The sequence below is a fragment of the Peromyscus eremicus genome, chromosome 5 (assembly GCF_949786415.1).
Source record: "Peromyscus eremicus chromosome 5, PerEre_H2_v1, whole genome shotgun sequence".
NCBI lineage: Eukaryota > Metazoa > Chordata > Mammalia > Rodentia > Cricetidae > Peromyscus > Peromyscus eremicus.
Window position 1 is genome coordinate 9,542,757 of NC_081420.1, and position 21,863 is coordinate 9,564,619.

General features: G+C 50.6%; 1 protein-coding gene across 1 annotated transcript; it reads left to right on the top strand.

The window, feature by feature from the left end:
* Positions 1–235: 235 nt before the first annotated feature.
* Cltb (clathrin light chain B) lies at positions 236–20,842 on the top strand. The gene is made up of 5 exons (XM_059262915.1): positions 236–524; positions 4,464–4,510; positions 15,012–15,129; positions 15,319–15,430; positions 20,387–20,842. Exons 1-5 carry the CDS (start codon positions 338–340, stop codon positions 20,556–20,558), a joined length of 636 nt encoding a protein of 211 aa, XP_059118898.1. The 5' UTR covers positions 236–337; the 3' UTR covers positions 20,559–20,842.
* The last annotated feature ends 1,021 nt before the right edge of the window (positions 20,843–21,863 follow it).

Sequence of the window (21,863 nt, forward strand, 5' to 3'; positions counted from 1 at the left end):
CTCGGTTCCCTCCTCTCACGCAGGAAGAGGACGGTCGTGTCACGCAGCTCATAAAATCGGCTCCAGAAGAAACTTTCGGTGAATGGACCCGGAGCCAGCCCCGCGCAACCCCAGCGCTCTGGAGCTGGCGAGGCGAGCCACCGGCTGCGGGGGCCTGCGCCGCGGGCGGGGCGACCACCGAGCCTCGCGGGCCCCGCCCTCGGCCGCTGACGTCACCACATTCCCGCCGCGGCTCCTCCCGCCGCCGCTGCAGCCGCAGTGACAGGCGAGCCGGGCGGGTGACGGGAAGTGCGGGCCGCGGGCGCGGGCGGGAGGTGACAGCAGCCACGCGGGGAAGATGGCTGAGGACTTCGGCTTCTTCTCGTCGTCGGAGAGCGGGGCCCCCGAGGCCGCAGAGGAGGACCCGGCGGCCGCCTTTCTGGCCCAGCAGGAGAGTGAGATTGCTGGCATCGAGAATGACCCGGGTTTCGGGGCACCTGCCGGCAACCAGGTGGCTTCTGCGCAGCCGGGACTCGCGAGCGGGGGTGAGTCAGCGCAGCGGCCTGGAACCGGGGGCTGAGGCCAGCATCGGGGGCAGGAGGCCCAGTCTCGGGCAGACCCGGCCTGGGTCCCTCCCTGCAGTAGTCTGGAGCCAGGCTATCTGGGCTGACCAGGGGCACCCTGGGGGCTGTGTGTGTCGGTGGGGCCTGGGAAGGCAGGGAGGAGCCGGGAAATGAGTTGGAGTCTGAGCTGAGACTGGATCCGCTGACTCTGGGGACAGGAATTTAGTCGTGACATTTTATCCCCAGGCCAGCTCCTCCACTGTCTGGCTCTGGAATCCTCCCCCTGCTCAGTTCTGAGAGTCATTCTCTGTCCCAGTGTCCTAGCTAAGTGGTACAGGTGTGGGACGAACGCAGTCCTCCTGACCCAGGGCTTAGCCTGCATTCTGCTGGGAAGCAGGGGGCACTCCAGGAACTCGCAGCTCTTCCTTGGGGACCACCTGCTGTCCTGCAGCAGTGGAGGAGACATGTTAATTACATTTAATAATTTCACAGACGTTACTGAACCCATTTCCGAACTGGCCACGGGAAGCCTCAAAAGGTACACTGTTAAAACAACTAGGAAGTAGCAACCAAGAATTAAACCCCTTGTCCGATTCGGAGTCCTTCGTCCCCTGACCACACAGTCTTCCATGTGTCGGGCTTTAGTCTGGACAGGGGCACAAAGGGCCATGAGTCCTACCCTTCCTGTTGGTTAACTGTTTAGTGGATTCACAAGGGTGGCCCAGGACCTTTGTGGATGGCTTCAGACATAAGGGTTCAGGACCTGTTTCCTGCAATGTTATGTTTATCATCTATACTTCTTCCTCAAGAAACAATTTCTTATAAATATTTAGTAAAAAACATGGACTTTCCTGGGAACACTCCTAATAGACCTTGTTTCTCATTTTTTTGTTGTAATTTTAGGGAGGTTCAATGGGCTTGTTGCAAGTAAATATTATATGTATATGTTCACAAGGTTCGTTAACAGTCAGATTTCTTCCATTCAACATTTTGCTGTGTTGCCATCCCCAGTTGAGGGGTTATCAGGATGGCTTAGTGGGTAAAGGTGAATCCGCCTGGTGACACCTGAGTTTGGTTCCTGGAACCCACAGATAAGAGATATCTCACGTGCATGTGTGCACCAAAACCACACACACACACACACACACACACACACACACACACACACATACAATGAGTAAATAAAGTGTAAATAATAATAATTAAAAAGAAGAAACTCGGGTCACACAGCCATGAGTGAGGTCTGGGGCTTGATTTCAGGTCTCCTAGCTCCATACTATGTTATTCCAAAGACTAACTGTGGAGGTCTGCCTAGGAGATGATTGGATGTGACAAGGAGAAGCAGGGGCCTAACCAAGCCAGCTGTACAGGTCTACAGTAGCAGCTCTCAGTTGCTCAGCAAGGCCCTTGTTTTCCCAGGGAACCTGCTCAGGTTCCTCCATGGAACTCACTTGTCCAGTTACCCCTTGAGAACATACTTCCCTTAGCAGGAGGAGGTCTCAGGTCGTTAGAAACTCATGAGAAAGGCAGATGGAGTTCAGGCTGAGGATGGCCATACGGGCCTGGGATTTAGCAAGCTGTGGTCTTTCCAGGGACTTACAATCTGGACGGTAGGGCACTGCCTGGCCCTAGATATGAGATGATGTGGAGAGAAACAGTGGGTGATAATCCTTGGGGAAGCCGCCAGGGACACGGCCCTCTGAGAGTCTTCCAGACTCCTACATTTGATGTTGCAGGTGCCCAGCTGCCCTCCTGAGTGGCAGTTTGGGGGAACAAGGAGGTACTTCAGGATGGAGCTCAGCGGGTGTTCAGGCACGAACAGAATGGACCTGATGCTCTTAAGCCTAGCACAGGCAGCCACCCTCCTCTGAGCTGCAGGGAGTGGCAGGAGCCTTGGCGGTCCGAGGGAAGTGGCCTAGGCCTTCTGGGAGCTGGGAAGAAGCTGGGTCCAACAGCAGCCCCCAAGGCATACCTCCGAGTGACCTCCCCTTAGACAATGGAGTCTCCTGAGGAGCAGTTCCCATGCCGAGTTCACTAATGCTGGCTCTCAGTAGGCCCTGGGGAAAGCCCTGTCTGGTGTAGGCCTGAGCCCGGAGCCCCATGGAGCCTTCCCTCTAAGCAGATCTGCAGCGGGTTTTAGCCATGGACACTTTGTTTCCATTCATCAGCCTTGGGTAGGGCCCAAATGGTCTACGCTTTCACACCCAGTTCTCTGGGCTCTTAGCCTGACTGACTTATGGGCCAGCTCTGTGTAATCCTGTTGCCCCTGCTGGGCCTCAGAAGGTCACGGGAATGTTCTGGATTCCCAAACGGGCCAGGCATCTGAGGAGGCCCCACAGGGAACAGCTTATCCTTGGGACTTGCATTGCTGTATTTGTTCTGTGGGCTCTGTTGTAGACTCGGGACCATAAATGTGTAAGAGCCAGAGAACACTGTGGATTAGACTCTGGTGATTCTGAGTGGGTGCGTGTGTGGTCCCAAAGAGGCTGACCATGCTCCATCTTTCTGGAGGCCGAGGTGGGCACCAGGAAACTCATGTGGCCTTGCCAAGAGAGGTAGTGCAACTTCTCCAAAGGCTGTCCCCACAGGCACACAGCATCAGGAAGGGACCCTGGCAAGTAAGGCTAGGTAGAGAAGCTGCCCAGAAGCCCCTCTGAGGAGGCTGCTGCCACCCATCCCCTTTGGGCTCACCCTCATTTAGAGAGCAGGCCTCCTGTACAGTAGAAACCCTGAGTGGGCGAGGGGAGAGCTGTCCTAGAAATCTGGATTATCACGGCTGGACACTGTAAATAAGTTCTAATTGATATCAGTGGCAGACGACTGACTTTAGGAGGAGTACCCCCTTCAGTCTTTCCAGGCTCAGGCCGGAAGTACTGTTGTTCTTCACAGCCCTGTCCTCCTGTGGTGACTACATAAGCCCTGCTTCGGCTCACAGCTAGGAGGCACGACAGTTTTCAGAGAGGCCTTACCAATTACAATGAGCCCCAAAGAGCAATTCAGCTCTCAGTTGGCCAACTGTCTCTGTTCGCCCACTCTATGCAGGAGCCCTTAGCTAGGGAAAAATATGCATTAAATGAGTTGCACACCATTTAAAAAAGAAAAAAAGAATTCATTTGTTTATTCAGCATCTAGTGACAACTTGTACAAAGGCCCAGGTCCCCAGCATGGGCACGGCTCTGAAGAAGACAGCCATGGTGCTCTTCTGGGTGTCTGCCACCAGCAGGACAGACCAACCAAAGCAGGTGTGTAGGTATGAGCTGGTGAGGGCCCAGGCTGGGCTGGCATAGGAGTGAGGGGGCAGGCAACTTGGAGAGTCACTGTTGCAGCAGGAGCTACAGGTAATTTGTGACTAACTAATGTTGGACAGAGGGGCTGGGAGGAGTCACTGCGAAGGCAAAATGAAGCCCTGGGAGGGGCACAGAGAGGAAAATAGGCCAAGTGTTGCCCAGGGGGAGCTGTGAGTCCTGCTCTCCCAGGCAGAGCGGTTGCTCAAGGTTCCACCAGGACATGCAGAGACACAGACCCCTCTCTTCCTCATCCCTGGTGGCCTCTCCCTAAGCCTGCAGTACCCCTGTCTACTTACCAGGTCCCAGCTCCACAGTTGACTTCAGGTAGGTAAGGAACAGTGCCCTGGCTAGGTAATCTTGAGCAATCACAATAGGCTTTCTGAGCCTCCACTTGAAAATCTGTAAAATGGGTCACTAAGTTTTAACACAGGGCTGTAGTAAACATTAAGTGTGACAGTGGGTGCACAGGGAACAGTCAGGGTCTGGGTCTCCGTTGTTTACATATCCATTATGTTTGTGGGGGAGGGTGTCAGTACACCCATGGGTGTATGCACAGGCTGGCCAGAGGCCACCATAGGGCACCCTGTGCTTGTCAGCTGGACCATGAATGATCCTGTCTCCTTGCTCTTTGCAGCTGGTTCCGAGGACATGGGGACTACAGTCAATGGGGACGTGTTTCAGGTAAGCAGAGGTGAGACAGGTTGCCCCAGGCTCAGGAGCTTGTCTCCACCGGAGGTCATTTAGGGCTCGCTGCTTGCTGTGTTACTGCGTTCTTGTCCTGTTGGGGAGGGGACCACTGGAGACAGTGACTGATGAGTCGCTCAGGTTGTCCTCAGGGGCATCTAGCTTCAGGAAGGAGTGGCATGGGGTGAAGGAATTAGAGCTCTGCCCAAGCAGGTGCTTCTGGTGGAGGCTGGCCTGACTTGAACTGAGTACTTTAACTGGCTGGACTCTTCGACTGGGAGATTACATTCGGAGTCTCTCCTAAGTGGATAACTGGGAAAGGATCCCCAGATCCTCTGCAGGGTGATTTCTAACAGAGACAAACTAGAAACAGCCCAAATGTCCCGAATCAGGGGCCTCAGTAGACTGGTAATCAAAGCTCCTGTCACAAAGGGCTACCAGAGCTTCCTGTCCCCATAGGCATACATGCCCTGATTAAACCAATGTGCAGAATGAATGATATAACATCATGGCACATCACTTTCATTTCTTTAACTGTTTGCACAAAATATTTGGGAAAGGCATTCCAGTTGTAAACGATGGTAGTCCTGAGACTGAGAAGCCCTGGCTTCCTATTTCCACCACAGGGAAATGTGGATGAGGGTAGAGGGTGTTGTAGTTAAAGGTAGTCTGGGGATGGAGCTCAGTGGAGAAGCTCCAAGTTAAATCTCCACAAAAACAAAACAGAACAAAACAAAAACACACAGACTGAGAAAGTGCAGATGCCAATGGCATTCCCAGAACACCAGACGTCTAGGTGGGGCCTAGCCTCCACTGTGTGAACTTTGGTAAGCTCTGATGTTGGGGCCTGCAGCTTCCTGATCTCCTGAGCCCCACCCTGTGGAGGAGTTGGCCTCTTGAGTCCTGGAAGAATAAACAATACTTTCTTATGTAAGTGGGATGGGCTTGTCCTTAGACAGGGAAACTTGCCCAGCCCCATTTCTGGAAAATGACTCAACATCAGGGAGTTAGAAAAGTCTCTCCCTAGGACCCCTCAGCTTCATGTCCAGTTGAGTATAGCAGAGCTAAGGAATAAGTGTTATTCTTGTACTGTTAGGACTTTTGACAGGCCATTTCTGGGCTCTAAGAACGCTTATAAGGATTTTAATGACTCAAACGGTCTTTGTTCTAAAGTAGACATGCTGGAGCAGCTCTTGGAACTGCAAGAGTATCTAGAACATTCTGAGCAGCATACTTTCACTTTTCAACTGACAGCAGGTTGAGATTCACAGATGTCACAGAGTGACATCAGTCATTGCTGGAGTTTTCCTCACTTGGATGATCTGGCTCTCCTGACCCTGAACCCCTAACCCCCACCCCAATATCAGATCTTTGGGGATCTGAAAGAGCACAGTCTCAGGAGTAATTCTTATTCTCTGCTGTTATAAGGCACTTTGATTTGTGAATAACATCACATCCACGCTGCCCTAGAATCCCCCTGGGAAAGGGAGGGTCATGGAAGAGACGTTCACTTAGTTTAGTAGCAAAGCTCCTTCCTACCTGCATGGGCGTACACTCTGAACTGTCCTTCACTCTGCTGCTGGACCCAGAAAACTATCTTTAGGACGAGCACAGCAGTATTTGGCATGCAATTGCAGGGTGGAAGCCTTGGCCTGTGCAAACCCAGCACATCCAAGAGCCTTTGTGTCTCAGTCTTTCCTGGTGGACTATGTGGGTGACCAGCTACAAACCTCAGGCCCAACAATCTGAAGGGAAGCCTACCAGCACCTATTCCAGCTCCTCTGGCCCCATGGGGACAGGGACAGGGATGGATGGCCCCTGTAGAACTCGTCTCCTTTCCGACCTCCAGCATCAATCCTCTTCCCCCCAACCCTCGCATCTCTGCTCCTCTTCTGTGAGCTACTTAGAGGAATCAACAGCTCAGCCCAGCTTAGCCTGAGCTGCTCAAGCCTAAAGGTGGATATGCCTCATCATCCTGGCCATCCCTGGAGTTTTAGCATGCACTTGGCCAGCAAGAAGTCCCTCAGAAGGGGCGGGGTGTGTGGCAGGAGGCTGGGTGGAGACCAGCTGGCCTGTGTGGCCTCCTGCCTTCAGCTCCTGGCATGCCTAGCCTTTTCCTCAATGGAGCTCTGGAGTTCAGAGTACTTCTTACTTCTTCTGACACTAGTATGGCCTCTGTAGCCCTGGGTTGCTACACCTTCTGGAAGTGACCCCGTCTCCTACCTAGGAGGCTCAAATGGATATGGACGAGCCTCAGTGTGGCCTCTGATGCTCACTAGCACAGACAGGAAAATAAATCCAAAGCAGCCAGGAGAAAAGCCAGTGAAATATTTCTCAGGACCTGCCTCCCAGCAACCCTGCTGTCCTCACACTGTCAGGAAGTGAGGGCCCTAGCCACATGACAGTGTGGCTGAGTAGTCATGCTTTTTTTTTTTTTTTTTTTTTTTTTTTTTTTTTTTTTTTTTTTTTTTTATGTGAGTGGGCCATAGGATGATTCCATGGCCGTTGCTTTATATGAGCCTCACTAGTTTCCTTGAGTGGGATACTGTCACTCTCATTTCACAGTTTTGAAATCAAAGTTGCCCAGGGAAGGGATTTTTCTCAACAATCATCACCCAGTGCATGGCAGAACAGGCTCGATAAGCCAGGCCTCTCTGATACAATGTCCAGCGCCTTTCCTGGGCCCTCCCCCGGCTTTATAATCAGCCATTTGTTCATTCCCCTCTCGGCTCACATTCTTTGTGGGCCAGGCCCAGGCTTCGCTGGTGGATGTGAAGGCAAAGCCAATAGAGTGTGTGTCCCCAGAGTTCATTTCTAATGGAGTCCAGAAACCTGGAGAGAAGTCACGATTGCCCAGGAGCTTGGATTTGAGGGTACTGCTGAGATAGGAGGGTCATAAGTTCAAGGCTGGCATGGGGCACATTTTGAGGCCCTTAAAAATAAAATCTAACAGCTTGAGTGTTTTTGTATCCAAAACCAACTGAGAGCTTTACAGGGATTAACCTACTTAATCCTCCCAATACCCTATTACGCAGTTTCTTTTATTATCCCCATTCTTCTCCAGGAGGTTTAATGGCTGTTCCAGTTACATGGCATCAGTAACTTCAGGAGCTGAAGTCTGGGAGCCCAATAGGGAAGTGGGTTTCAAGGCTGCTTAGGGAGGCACTGCTGGTCCTGGCTGAGGGAACAGCATATATGAAGGAACGGAAGATATGACATTTGGCTCAGGGCTCACCCAGAGTGCCTATGGAGTCTGCTGTATAGAGGGATGTGTCAGCAAAGCCCCAAGAGGCAACAGATATGGGGCTGATGATTTCTTAAACGGGAGTCACACCTAACTCCCAAACATAGCACATCAGTGGCCTCTTGTGTGGTGTAGGAAGTGGTCCCAGCTTGGGCAGACTTCATGTCCTGGCCCTGGAACAGGCCACATCTACCTCCTGTAGAACACTGTGCCCTGGGTGTGTAGTAGAACTGCTCCAGGGGCTGCCCAGGCTTCATCCCCACACCACAGACAGCAGTGGAAGCCTACAATTCATATTCTGGCTTTCCCAGCTGGATGACCTTGGGTTAGTGACTTAACCTTTCTGAGCCTGGTTTCTCATTTGTAAAATGGGAATTCAAGGCCCTGGCCTGCTGTTCCCACAGGGTTGTTGGGAAAAGTACTCTGTAACCATGGCAGCAGCTTCTTCTTCTTCTTTTTTTTTTTTTTTTTGTTTTTGTTTTTGTTTTTCGAGACAGGGTTTCTCAGTGTAGTTTTGGTGCCTTTCCTGGAACTCGCTTTGTAGACCAGGCTGGCCTCGAACTCACAGAGATCCACCTGCCTCTGCCTCCCGGGTGCTGGGATTAAAGGCGTGCGCCACCACCACCCAACCCATGGCAGCTTCTTATAAGTTACTGACTTGTTCACTAAGTGAGCTAAGGAGTGGCCTGGAGGCAGCAAAGTGTGTGTGTGTGTGTGTGTGTGTGTGTGTGTGTGTGCGCGCGCGCGCACACACACACACACACACGTTCATAGGCAGGGACCATGAAGGAACAAAGTCTCTAATCTTGAGAAGATCACTTCCCAGCAGCTAGACTGGGGCCTGGGTGTGTGGCTGGGTGGTGGGGTATTTGTCTAGCATGCATAGGGCCTGGACTCAGTCCCCAGCACAGGGGTGATGGTGGGCAGAGGGGACCAAGGGAACAAAGGGCAGCGCAGGAGCCATCAGACGGAAGCAGCGGTGTTCCTGTCAGCTGTCCTGTGGCAAGCATGTTCACACCCAGTTACTCAGTTTGAACCTGGCTTGCCAAGGGTGGCGAGGCACTTTGGAACCAGAGTCCCCTTACCTATAAAACACGGGCAATAAAACTTTCTAAGGGGAATTATAACGATCAGAGACATCCATTTAGTCACAAGTGCTCTGGAATCCTAACTTTAGGTGAGGTTTCTGGAGATGATGGAAGTGTAATAACACAGACAGGAGGAGATGCTGCCCAGGGCGCTTCTCCAGTGCCTCCTCACTCTTCTTCCTATGCCTGTTAGCACCCACACAGGCTTAGCATAGGCTAGCACCCACACAGGCTTAGCATAGGCTAGCACCCACACAGGCTTAGCATAGGCTAGCACCCACACAGGCTTAGCATAGGCTAGCACCCACACAGGCTTAGCATAGGCTAGCACCCACACAGGCTTAGCATAGGCTAGCACCCACACAGGCTTAGCATAGGCTAGCACCCACACAGGCTTAGCATAGGCTAGCACCCACACAGGCTTAGCATAGGCTAGCACCTACACAGGCTTAGCATAGGCTAGCACCCACACAGGCTTAGCATAGGCTAGCACCTACACAGGCTTAGCATAGGCTAGCACCCACACAGGCTTAGCATAGGCTAGCACCTACACAGGCTTAAGAGTTTCCCGAAGGCACTGGCCCTACTTGGTCCTTTAGCTAGATCTTAGCCTACAATGCCTTTTCCCTATCCTTTCATCTTCTCTCCCTCAGACAAGAATGGCCATGCCTTTTTTGTCTGATCTCTTACCTGTCCTGTACTACAGTACACCCCATCAGCTGTGGTCCTCATCTCTGAGGGACTCCCCATCTCAAGCTGCCAGAAGACAGGTTATCTTGTTCATTCCTGTCCATAAGTACCTACACATGTGATTTAATAAGTTATCTCTTCCTTCTACTCCTTCTCTTCCTTCTCCTTGTCCTTTTGGTTGAACTGGGGATTGAACTTGAACCCAGGGTCTTGTGACTGTTAGGGATGCACTTTACCATTGAGCTGTGTCCCTGGCCTCAATAAATCCTCATCTAGGCCCTCCTGCTCTGGATGCTGTATGAAGACAGTCAGTCTCTAGTTTAATGGAGCATACTTTTTAAAAAATGATTTATTTATTTTTATGTGTATTGGTATTTTGTCTATATGTATGTCGGTGTGAGGGTGTCAAAAACCCCAGAGCTGTAGTTACAGACAGTTGTAAGCTGCCATGTGGGTGCTGGGAATTGAACCTGAGTCCCCTGGAAAAGTAGTCAGTGCTCTTAACCACTGAACCATCTCTCCAGTCCTGTGAAGCATACTTTTTTAGGTAGCTAGAGGGCTAGGGGAAGGGCAAAAAGTAACCATGTAAACAAGTAAGCCATTTCAGACAGTAACAAGGGCTCTGAGGACAGTAAGATACAGTTGTCCCCTGAGATCCAAATGGAATTCGTCCAGAACTCTGGAGATAAAAAATCCAATGATTCAAGTTATTGTAATAAAATGGTGAAGTATTGGGGTTGTGGTGTGGCTTAGTAGAACACTTCCAAGGCCCCAGGTCCAATCTCCAGCAATGTGTGTGGGGAAATTTGCATCCATCTTACACTCATCCTTCTGTGTACTTTAAGTTATCTCTAGATTATGAATAATCCCTAATACAATGTAACTGCTTTGTAAGTAGTTGTTACATGATACTATTTAGGAAATAATGACAAGAAACAAAACTCTGCATATGTTCAATACAGAGGCCACCGTTGTGGAAATAACTTCATAGTTCAGGATCAGTGACTGATGAGGAGACACAGAAGGAAGGCTAACTGTAGAGAAATTGCTTAGAAAAGTGCTCGAGCCCAGGGTGGTGGCAAATGCCTGTAATCTCAGCTACTTGGAGGCTGAGGCAGGGGGATCAACAATTCAAGGCCAAACTAGATAACTTAGCACGATCCTGTCTCAAAATAAGAAGGAGGGCAGGAGGGATGGAGGGAGGGAGGGTGGGAGGGAGGGAGGGAGGAAAAATGTAGCAGTATGGCTCACCATAAGGAACTTGTCCTCAATCCTGATGACCTGAGTTTGATCCCTGGGACCTACGTGGTGGAAGGAGAGAATTAATTCCTGCAAGTTATCCTCTGACTTCCATATTTACACCATGGTGTGTGCATATACACATAAAATAAATAAAAGTAATTTAAAAGGAAAGTGGGAGGGGCAGGCCTGGGATGTAGCTCAGTGGACTTGAGTTTATTCTGTTACTAAGAAACAAAGCAAAAGTGGCCGCCATGGTGAGTGGGAAACCTCTCTCCCAGCATTGGGCTGAATTAGACAGAGAAGATCAGTGAAGATGGAGCCCTAGATCTAAGGGGAAGAGAGCTCCAGACTAGGACACTTGGGGTGGGGAGGTACCAGATGAATTGTTCAAGGACAGTGTGTCAAGAGTACACTGACCAAAACAGAAATCAGGGAGCAGGAGAGAGCAGACACTTTGGATTTTTATTCAAATTACAGTGGAAAGCCTTTGGGTTTTGTTGTTGTTGTTGTTGTTGGTGGTGGTGGTGGTAGTGGTGTGTGTGTGTGTGTGTGTGTGTGTGTGTGTGTGTGTGTGTGTGTGTCTGTGTGTGTGTGTGTGTGTGTGTGTGTGTTTTGGTTTTTTGAGGCAGGCTTTCTCTGTGCAGCCCTGGCTGTCTTGGAACTCACTCTGTAGACCAGGCTGGCCACAAACTCAGAGATCCTCCTGAGTGCTGGGATTAAAGGCATGCGCCACTAGGCCTGGCTTTTGGGACATTTTAAAACTGGACAGGACGTTATTTTAGTTAGGCTTTGCATGGGTCATTTTGCATATGGGGATTGAATCCAGGACAAAGTCACCAGGGGCTGAAAGGGAAGAAAGGGAGGTAATCTGCCTGGGGACACATTTTAGAGAGTGCCAACAGAGTTTCCTGTTAGACTGAACATGGGACAGATAAGGGAAAAAATCAAGGACACACACAAGGTTCTGGCTTCAACTACACGGTCTGATGAGGTGTGGTTCTGTGTAGGAAAGAGGCATCAGCCAGTCCTAGGTGCAAGGGCTGGGCATGTTTGGACCTGGGCACTTGGCCCAGGGCTGGCCCTGCCCTCACTGCTTCCACACCTGCCATGGAACCCTGCTGCTTCACAGAACTGCTTACCAAGTTCCTTCCCACAGCCACATACTGCTAGCTCTGGGGTCTTGGAGCATTCAGCCACAGCTCATTGAGCACCTACTGTGTGCTCAGGAGAGTGGTGGGACAGAGGACTCCCCGACGCTGTCCTGTGGGGGAAAGACAGTAAACAACAGCGATACTGAGAGTTGGGTAAATGCTTGAAGGAGGACAGGGAACCGAGATCTGGGGGAAGAGAGGGAGCTGTAGTGTAAGTAGGTCCTGCCCCGCACAGTGGGAGCTGTGGGTGGATAGTAGAGGTAGAGAAGACCGTGATGGGGCGCTGGGGTGGAGGAGCCTGGAGCGGAGGGCCTGGAACATGCTAGGAGGAGGGGATCCCAAGGTGGAAATGCCTACGGTGGAGGAAGGAGGCAGGGTACACGGCAGGAGCCCTGTGGGGTCAGTGCCCACAGGAAAAGTGGAGGGCAGAGCACCAGCCAGGCATGGTGGCAGGATCTACACTCCCCTCCTTCAGGAAGAAAGGGTCTCTCAGACTAGAGGTGCCCCACTCATACTGACCCAAAGGGCACAACCCCCAACACTTCTGTCCCAAGCTGTAGCAACTGTCAACAGATCTGAACCCCACTACATCTACCCAGCTCTCTTGGCCTTGGTGTTCTCTTCTGTCCAATGGGAATGAAAAAATGACAGTGATGGGCTGGTGAAATGGCAAAGCAGCAAAGGCACTTGTTGCCAAGCCTGAGGACTCAAGTTCAATCCCAGAACTCACACTGTGGAAGAAGAGGACCAACTCCCTCAAGCTGCGCTCTGACCCCGACACTCAGGTTCTCTCTGGCACATACAAATAAATAAATAGAATGTACCAGGTGGCAGTGGTGCACGCCTTTAATCCCAGCACTCAGGAGGCAGAGCCAGGCGGATCTCTGTGAGTTCAAGGCCAGCCTGGTCTACAGAGCGAAATCCAGGACAGGCACCAAAACTACACAGAGAAACCCTGTCTCAAAAAACCAAAAAAAAAAAAAAAAAAAAAAAAAAGATTCTAATACGACCCACTGAGCCATCATTCTGTGGTAGAGTGCTTGCTTAGTCTGCACAAAGCTTTGAGTTTCATCCATAACACTGAATAAACCTGCTAGATTGGCACACACCTGAATCCTGCACTCTTGAGGTAGAGGCAGGATAATCAGAAGTTCAAGGTTATCTTCAGTTAGAACAAGTTCTAGGCCATCCTGGGCTACATGAGTCCCTGTCTCTACACAAAGGAAAAAAATACTTTGCAAATACTGTTGCATCAAATTCCAGCATCAGGTCTGAGAGGCCATCTTACTATGAATCCCATTTTCTGTGAGGATTGATATGTTGAGGAATTCACCCAGCCAAACACACATCTTCCAGCTTCCAGCAATGGGACTGTATGGCTTTAGAGCCCAAGTTTACCACAGCAAGGTTTTATTATTTATGTGTATGAGTATTGTGCCTGTGTCTTGTTATTTTTCTATTGCTGTAATAAGATACCATGGCCAAGGCAACTTAGAGAAGAAAGAATTTATTTGGGGTTTACAGCTTCAGAGGGTCAGAGTCCATGACCATCATGGTAATGAGTGTGGCAGCAGGCAGGCAGGCATGGTGCTGGAGCAGTAGCAGAGAGCTTACATCTTGGGCCACTAGCATGAGACAGAGAGAGCTAACTAGCAATGAGGTGGGCTCTGAAACCTCCAAGCCAGCCCCCAGTGACACAGCTCTCCAAGGCCACACCTTCTAACCCTTCCTAAACAGTTCTACCCACTGGGGACCAAGCATTTAAATATATGATAATATAGGGGTTGTTCTCATTCAAACCACCACAGCCTGCATGCAAGTCTTCCCCAGAGCCTACAGGGGCCAAAAGAGGGTGTCAGGTCCTCTGGAGCTGGAGTGACAAAAGGTTGCGAGCTGCCATGTGGGTGCTGGGAACCAAACCTGGGTCCCCTGAAAAAGCAGTCATGCTCTTAACTGTAATGAGTCTTTTTCTGTCCCACCAACAGAGACTTCTTATTAATTACGCAACTTGGCCTACAGCTTAGGCTTGTTCCTAACTAGCTCTTATGACTTAAATGAACCCATTTCTATTAATCTATGCTCTATCACGTGGTGTGTCCTCTCTTCCATCTTGCACCTCCTGTCTCTTCTCCGTGTCTCCTGCACGCCTCAGTTCCTCCTGCTCTTACTTTCTCTTCCTGGAAATCCTGCCGAGACATTAGCCATCCAGCTCTTTATCACACCAATCACAACAAGTACATCTTCACACAGTGTACAAATACCCCACAACACTTAACTGCAGCCGTTCCCTCCCCACTGCCATGGCAAAGCTTTAGTCATGCTTCTTCTGCCTGTCTCTGGGCTGCATGTTCACTCAGCAATGTCTGTTGTCTCCTGTGTGCCAGGCACCATGGTGGGCTCTGTACACAACGTAACAGAAAAGGTCCCTGCTGTCACAAAGGTGGCACTCTGATGGACAAATGAGCACATCAGGAATGAGGTCATGTTAGACTGTGTAAAACATCATGTAGCACAATGTAGCAGATTTTAATGATGGTAGTAGCACAAGGGGCTCATTGTGTGCAAGACAGATGACATCTACAGCTTTTAAAAAACGTTTATTTTATGTGTATGAGTGTTTTGCTTGTATGTATGTATGTGCACCACCAGCATGCAATGTGATCCATTGGAACTGGAGTTACAGACAGTTGTAAGCCCCCATATCGGTGCTGGGAACTGAACTTGCGTCCTCTGAAAGAGCAGCAAGTGCTCTTAACCATGGAGCCATCTCTTCAGCCCCAAATTTAGTTTTAGAACTCATTTCATTCTGAATCAACTCTATGGGAGTGGATGTTATAATGTATCCTGTTTTATGATCGACAAAAGGGAGTATAAATGAATTGTCTGGGCTTGAGACAATGATCAGGCACTGAGAGGTTGAGTGACCTGCCTGAGGCCACATGGGAGCAGTGGTGCTGGCCGAGGGAACACAGAGTGTAAAGGTACAGTCACTGGTGGCGGCAGGGTGGGGTGGGTGGGTGGCCTGTTTGCGGGCTATCTTGGTGCAGACGTGACAGGCTGGGAACACTGTGCTTACGTTGTAGGAGGCTAACGGGCCTGCCGATGGCTACGCTGCGGTTGCCCAGGCGGACAGGCTGACTCAGGAACCCGAGAGCATCCGAAAGTGGAGAGAGGAGCAGAAGAAACGGCTGCAGGAGCTGGGTGAGGGCACAGCTGGGAAACAGCTGGGAAGAGCTGATCCCAGCGGGGTGGCCTCTGGGACATGGGCAGTGGGATGCCTTGGGGTCTGTGCAGGCAGGCCCACTTGGCTGAGGGTGGGCCAGGGGTGGAGCATCTGGGGTGGCTGCTCTGCACAGAAAAGTTGTACTCATTCTCCTGCCGGGCTCACAGACGCTGCCTCCAAGGTGACTGAACAGGAGTGGCGAGAGAAAGCCAAAAAGGACCTAGAGGAGTGGAACCAGCGCCAAAGTGAACAAGTTGAGAAGAACAAGATCAACAACAGGTGAGTGAATGAGGGGACTTGAGGGGAGCTAAGGAGACTATGGGAAGCCATGGAAACATGAGTCATGAGAAGATGAGGAGAGCTGTGAGAACATGAGGGGAGCCGTGAGAAGATGAGGGGATCCGTGAGAACATGAGGGGAGCCGTGAGAACCTGAAGGGAGCTGTGAGAAGATGAGGGGAGCCGTGAGAACATGAGGGGAGCTGTGAGAACCTGAAGGGAGCCACGGAGGCATTGAAGGGAGTGGTGTTGGGGACTGTTTTGAGATGGGTGATGTAGTCATGGAGAAAAGAGCTGCTAGAAGCCTAGGGTTCCTCATAGCACACCCACTCCTAAGCCCTTACCCCTCTCCATGACCGAGAGGAAGCAGAATGGGTGCCAAGGACTGGAGTGTAACTAGACTCTCCAGGACCCTGAGCCTTCTGTAAGTAACTTAGAGAAGGCCCAGGCCTGGCAGGGAGTGGAAAGCCAGCCTGAGAATTAGATTTCATTTCTTGGAGAAATGACAGAGACAGTACTTCAAACCAGTGTGACTAAGGGATGAAAGGACATTAGTGGCCTGTATAAATGAAAAGCCCAGGGCAGTGGCTTGGAGCATAAACAAGTCAGTCAGCATTCGTCTCCCTGCCACTCAGCTCTGCTTCCCTCCGTTCTGGCTGTACTACTGGACACACACCCTGTACGGGAACAGCACTTCAGGTTGCTGCTCTGCTGTGTTGGGACCCAGCAAGGGTGGAAGTTGCATCTAACCACAGGGACCGCAGGGGTAGCAGCTGATCCTGCAGAGCACAAGCCTGGCAGGGCCACGGGTGCAAACCAGAGAACACATTTGTGGAAACGGATGTTCTCCTGCTTTGGATGCTGTGCCCTTCAAGATACAAGATCTTCCCGGGAGGGAAAGGCAGTCAAAACACTGCATGTAGAGCTGGACACTGGCTGTCACATGAGGACCCTCTGTGTCCTTGAGGAGTTCAGAGGAGAGAATCACACATGTACAGCCAAACTTGGATCCACCGGGGCCTCGTGCATGAAGACCACAGAAGCAAAGAAGTTATTAGCATGCTAGAGGAGAATCAGTGTCTAGACTAGTGTTTCTCAACCTGTGGATCACAAACCTCCCCCTACCCCCAGGATATCGGATACCCTGCATATCAGATATTTACATTACGATTCATAACAGTAGCAAAATTAGTTATGAAGTAGCAATGCAATAATTTATGGTTGGGGCTCACCATACGAGGAACTGTATTAAAGGGTTCCAGCATTAGGAAGATTGAGAACCACTGGCCTGGAGACTTGTCTTCAAAGGATGACTATGGTTCATTAGGAAAGAAGGATTGATATACGGCAAAACAATCTAGACCTGGGAGCATGTAGTGTGTTGGTCTACAGGGAGTCAAAATGTAGAAGGAATGGTTTTAGGAAGTAGGTGGCATATGGGAGTGACATTGGAAGGGCCCTGGGAAGAGACCTCATTGAGCAGTAGGGAGCCATCAAAGGTACAGGCCTCCCCACTCTCTTATGGGTAATTGTTAGCTTTTAAATTGTACTTCCTAACATGTCTCCTACGGAGGTACTAACACACTGTTTCTCTTTCTCTTTAACCCTGTGCCTGCCTGTCTTGCTGTCTGTCTTCCCCCACCTAACTCCTCCTCCTAACTTTCTCCTCAAGGGTCGCTGACAAAGCGTTCTACCAGCAGCCAGACGCGCATATCATTGGCTATGTGTACGTGTCTCCTTTGCTCTCTGCAGGGGCAGCTGTGGAGGGCAGCCCAGCGGTCTTGTAGTCTCTTGTCTGTGTGGTATCAATGAATGTGGCTGGGCAGAGCAATGGTCAGAGCAGGAGGCAAACTCCAGGACTGCTGCAGTCCTTGCCTTCCATCCTTCTGTCTGTCCCTCCAGCAAACTGGAGGCAGCTTTGCCCATTGGAGTTCCCAAGTAGGGGCGGAGGAGGGGATGCATTACCCAGCCTCACATGGGAGGGGCAGAGGACACCACAGCCTAGCTCCTCTCTGAGATGCTTCTTGGGGATGGGTAGGTGAGAAGAGGACTTTTATTGGTCCAATACCAATCATAGAGTGCTGAAGGCATAAACAGTAAGAGATGTCTTCATGTGTCAACCCCTTGCCCCGACCCCTAGGCACGCTGACTTGACCAGGAACCCTTGCCCACTCCACAGCAGCTCCTCTCCTGTGCCTCTGGGTTTGAACTGGCTGGAACTGTGCTGCTCTGGATTCGGGATGGCAAGCAGGTTTCCGCTTATGCCAGCCCCAGGTGATAGGTGGTGTGTTCTGGACAGCAGTATTGGGGAAGCTACAGTGAAAAGTGATTTCTGAGGACTGTTTACTCATTTCATACATTCCCTTACTGTTCCCGCTGGAGCTGGGCCAACTGGACTGGCCCTCCGTACGCAGCACAGGGCCCAGCAGGCAGCAACCTTCCTTTCCTTCCGCTCAGCCCCTCCTCTCCCATCTGGCCCTTACCTGCTGGTGCTAATGCTATGCCGGTCACTGGTCAAACCGAGAGAGGAGACACATGGCCCTCCCCTGCAAGTTGCTCCTGGGTTGGAATACATTACATTATGAGCTCTGGAAGCCACCCTCTTCACTGGGGACCCAGTGCCTGATTCAGACTCATGACCCCCAGCTGCACCTTAAGACTTAAAAATGAGTTGCTGGGTAGTGAGGGTTGAGAAGGACACTCTAGGTGGAGAAGCGGCTGGGGCAGAAGTCGAGAGGGGACTGAGGCTGGGTTTGTAGGATGGATGGAACCTGAAGCGGGGGGGGGGGGGGGGGGGGGGCAGTTTCCCTCTCCTTTGTGCTAGGCTCAGAAACTTAGATTTGACCCTCAAGGCAGTGGGGGAGCCACGGAGGCTTCTAACGGGAAAGGGATACCTGGCAGGTGTGGGTGCTGTAGAACACTACTGGGTTCAGTGCTCCTATTGGACCCACGGAACTGGTCCAGAGGACCCAAGAAGGCTCCGAAGGAGACAGAATTGGAATCGAGACTTCTCAGCCTTCCACCTGCCCACGTATTTCCAAGGGGGCTTGAGCACAGCAGATTCTGGTTCCACAGGACTGAGGTGAGGCTCAGCCGGTTCCTAACAAGCTCCAGGGTGATGCCCATGCTGCGAGGCATAGCCCACGGATTAGCAGTAAAGACAGACGGGAGCCTCCTGACCCTGACAGGCAGCTCTAAGGATAAAGCCTGCATCCACACTCACTGTCCAGCCTCACACAGCATAGACTTGTCACCACACTGGCTGCTCAGGTCAGAGAACAGATCAGAAGAGTGGGGACCATGCGTCTCCTCACAGGCTAGCTGAGCATACTGCAGAAAGGCAAGATCACGACAGATGGTCACATCACTGAGCCTGGGCCAGTTCCTCTAGTAGCACAGCACAGTGAGATCACCTGGAGAGCTCTCTGCCATCACCCAGATCCACCTCCAACTTACCCCCAACTTTGTATCCCTTTTCCCCCTCCCAAATAACTGAGTCCAACCTGTGTATTCATAAACTCCTCAGTGTGGACGTATCGGGAGCCACGCCCTTAAACAAAACTGACTTTCCCTCCCCCAGAAGACTGTCTATATAGCTCGTGAACCTCTCCCACTCCATGCTAGAATGTTGACTAGTTTGATCTTGTACAGGTAACCACAGCTACTGTGAGTTCATGACTGCAAGGGTCCTGTCATGTCCAGAAGACACTGTCTCTCTCCATTCCTCCTGACCTCTGGCTCTTTAAGATCTTTCTGCCCTATTTCCACTATGGTCACTGAACCTTGGAGTGTGTTATAGATGTCCCATTTATGGCTGAGCACTCTATAAATCAGTGAGTTTCAAAACTGTCAACCAGAAATTCTTAAGTGTAGTAGAGCTCTTGCCTGTTATACAGACAGACAGAGATTCAACACCTAGTATCATCAAAATAAGCAGACTCCTGAAGCAGAGACCACCCCAGCTTTTATCCTAACATGATTCCAACTAAAGCAAAGCTTCCAATAGCACCTTCCCCAGGCTGTGGCTCCATCCAGACAGGACTGTTCTGAGCTCAGAAGGTTTCTGTAGTCAGACATGCTTGTAGAGAATCCTACATCCATTACATAGTTGACTAGATGATTAGGCAGGTCGTCTTGGTCAAGGTCTTGGAAGTACTGAAAATAGTTGAGGTAGAGAGGTAGAGACGCAGCTCAGTGGTAGACTTACCCAGAATGTCTGAGGCCCAGGTTCAATCCCTAGTACTGAAAAATAAGAAGGGAAAGGAAAAAAAAAAAAAAAAAAGCTGGTGGTTTTTTGTACCAGGAACCCCACTGTGGGAACTCATGATGGAAAGATACTGAGCTAGCCATGTGTGATGGCATACACCTGTAATCTCAGCAAGATAAGGAGTTCAAGGTCAGCCTTGGCTATGCACCTAGCCTGGCCTATGTGAAACCCCATTTAAACAAACACAGACAAACAAAAACAAAAGGGAAGGTAGGAGGGAGAGACTGAACAGAGTGCCCAGGCTAGGAAGGCCTTGCTGAGGAGGTAAAGCCCACTCTGGGAATGAAATGACAAGAACAAGCTAGCCAGGTGCAGTGGTGCACAGCTGTAATCTCCCCCGGGGGAGGCTCAGGCAAGAGGATCTCTTGAGCTCAAGAGTTCAAGAGCAGCTTGGGCTACATAGTGGACCACAGGCTCAAACAAACAGCAATAGGCCACGAGGCGGTGAGAAACCCTCAGAGGAGGGGGGGACACTTCAAAAGCCCTGAGTCTAGATGACTTAGGCTTCCACACTTAGGCCTAGGTTTCTTATGTCAAGACTGTTCCTGGTGGCTGAAGTAAAAGGACACAGGGCTGGGGAGACTTCTGCTCATGTCCCAGAGTAGGCTACACACCAGACTGATGGGGGCAGAACATTAGTAACCCAAGAGAAGACAACCATGAAAACCTCTGTCCTCTCTCCACCTTCAGGGCATCTGAAGAGGCGTTTGTGAAGGAATCCAAGGAGGAGACCCCAGGCACAGAGTGGGAGAAGGTGGCCCAGCTGTGTGACTTCAACCCCAAGAGCAGCAAGCAGTGCAAAGATGTGTCCCGCCTGCGCTCGGTGCTCATGTCCCTAAAGCAGACACCGCTGTCCCGCTAGGTGCCTGCCATAAGGATGGCCACAAAGCATGGGCCTTGCTGGGGCAGAGGAGCAGCTGCTTCAGCCAGGGTGGAACTTCCTCTGGCAGCTGTCACACACAGCCTGTTCTGTTCCTCTGCATCTCTGGGAGCTGGGAAGTGGGACCCTTACCCCTTTCAACCCCAACTCCCTCCTGGCCCCATGTTCCAGCCCCTCATGACTCCTCTCAGTCCACTCAATTGTGACTGTCCCTCCTGATGTATTTTTTCTTGGCTTAAAGGGTATGTTAACTCTTTTTACACTTATTTATTATTATCCTCATTTCTCTGGAAGCTGCAACTGGTGTCAGGGCTCAGTTTGTGCTTAGAACTTTCCCAGCTTCGTGCCCTTAAGAGGTAATAATGTGTTCTTGGAAACTCGGGAGCTCCCAGCTGAAAGTAGGAACCCCAAACTATGTCTGCTGTCTCCTCCAACAAGAGGAAAGACAAGCTCTCACAGAACACTTTTGCAGCCTTGCTCTTTGTGATTCTTTAACAAGCCTGAAGGTAGGGTTTCTTCTAAGAAAACAGGCTCCCAGAACAGAATCAGCTTGCAGTGTAGAAAGCAGCTGAGGCCAGTGGCCTCTACGGTGGTGTCTAAGACTGAGTACATCACCTGCCAGACCTTCTTTCTTGGGAGTGACCAGGGCCCTCTAAGATGTGGCAGGGCCTGCTGCATTGCAGATGTACCTCCCCTCCTCAGCCCTTCCTTCCTGTGGACTTGGGATAAACAACAATGACCACACCTCCTTCCCCTTCAGCAGAGGCTGTAAAACAGAACATTTAAGCCATTATGATCTACAGTAACTGCCAACAGTACAAGTTCCCTAAGTCTGCCATAACAAAGTACCAAAAACCCAGGTGTCTTAGAGCATCAGAAATTTATTGTCTCACAGTTCTGGAGGCTAAATTCCCAAATCAGGGAACCACCAAGCCACTCCTCCTGTGGCTGCTGAGCTAAGACCCGTGCCTCTTTTCTAGCTTCCAGTAGTTCAGGCCTTCCTGGGCTTGCAGATACAGCCCTCTAGTTCTGATTCCATCTTCCTTCCACATATGTCTTGTGTGTCCAATTTTTAAAAAAATATGGATACTAGTCTAACTGGATTAAAGCCCATCTTAAAGACTGTATTTTAACTATTAATGGATATAAAGTCCCTATTGCCAAAATAATACCTAAAGAATTGAGAATTGGAATTCAACTCTCAACTGTATTTTAGGGGTGGGCATCAAAACACTAACACAGTGAACATAACCTTTAAAAGTGGTGACATCTTCAGCTCTGTATGCC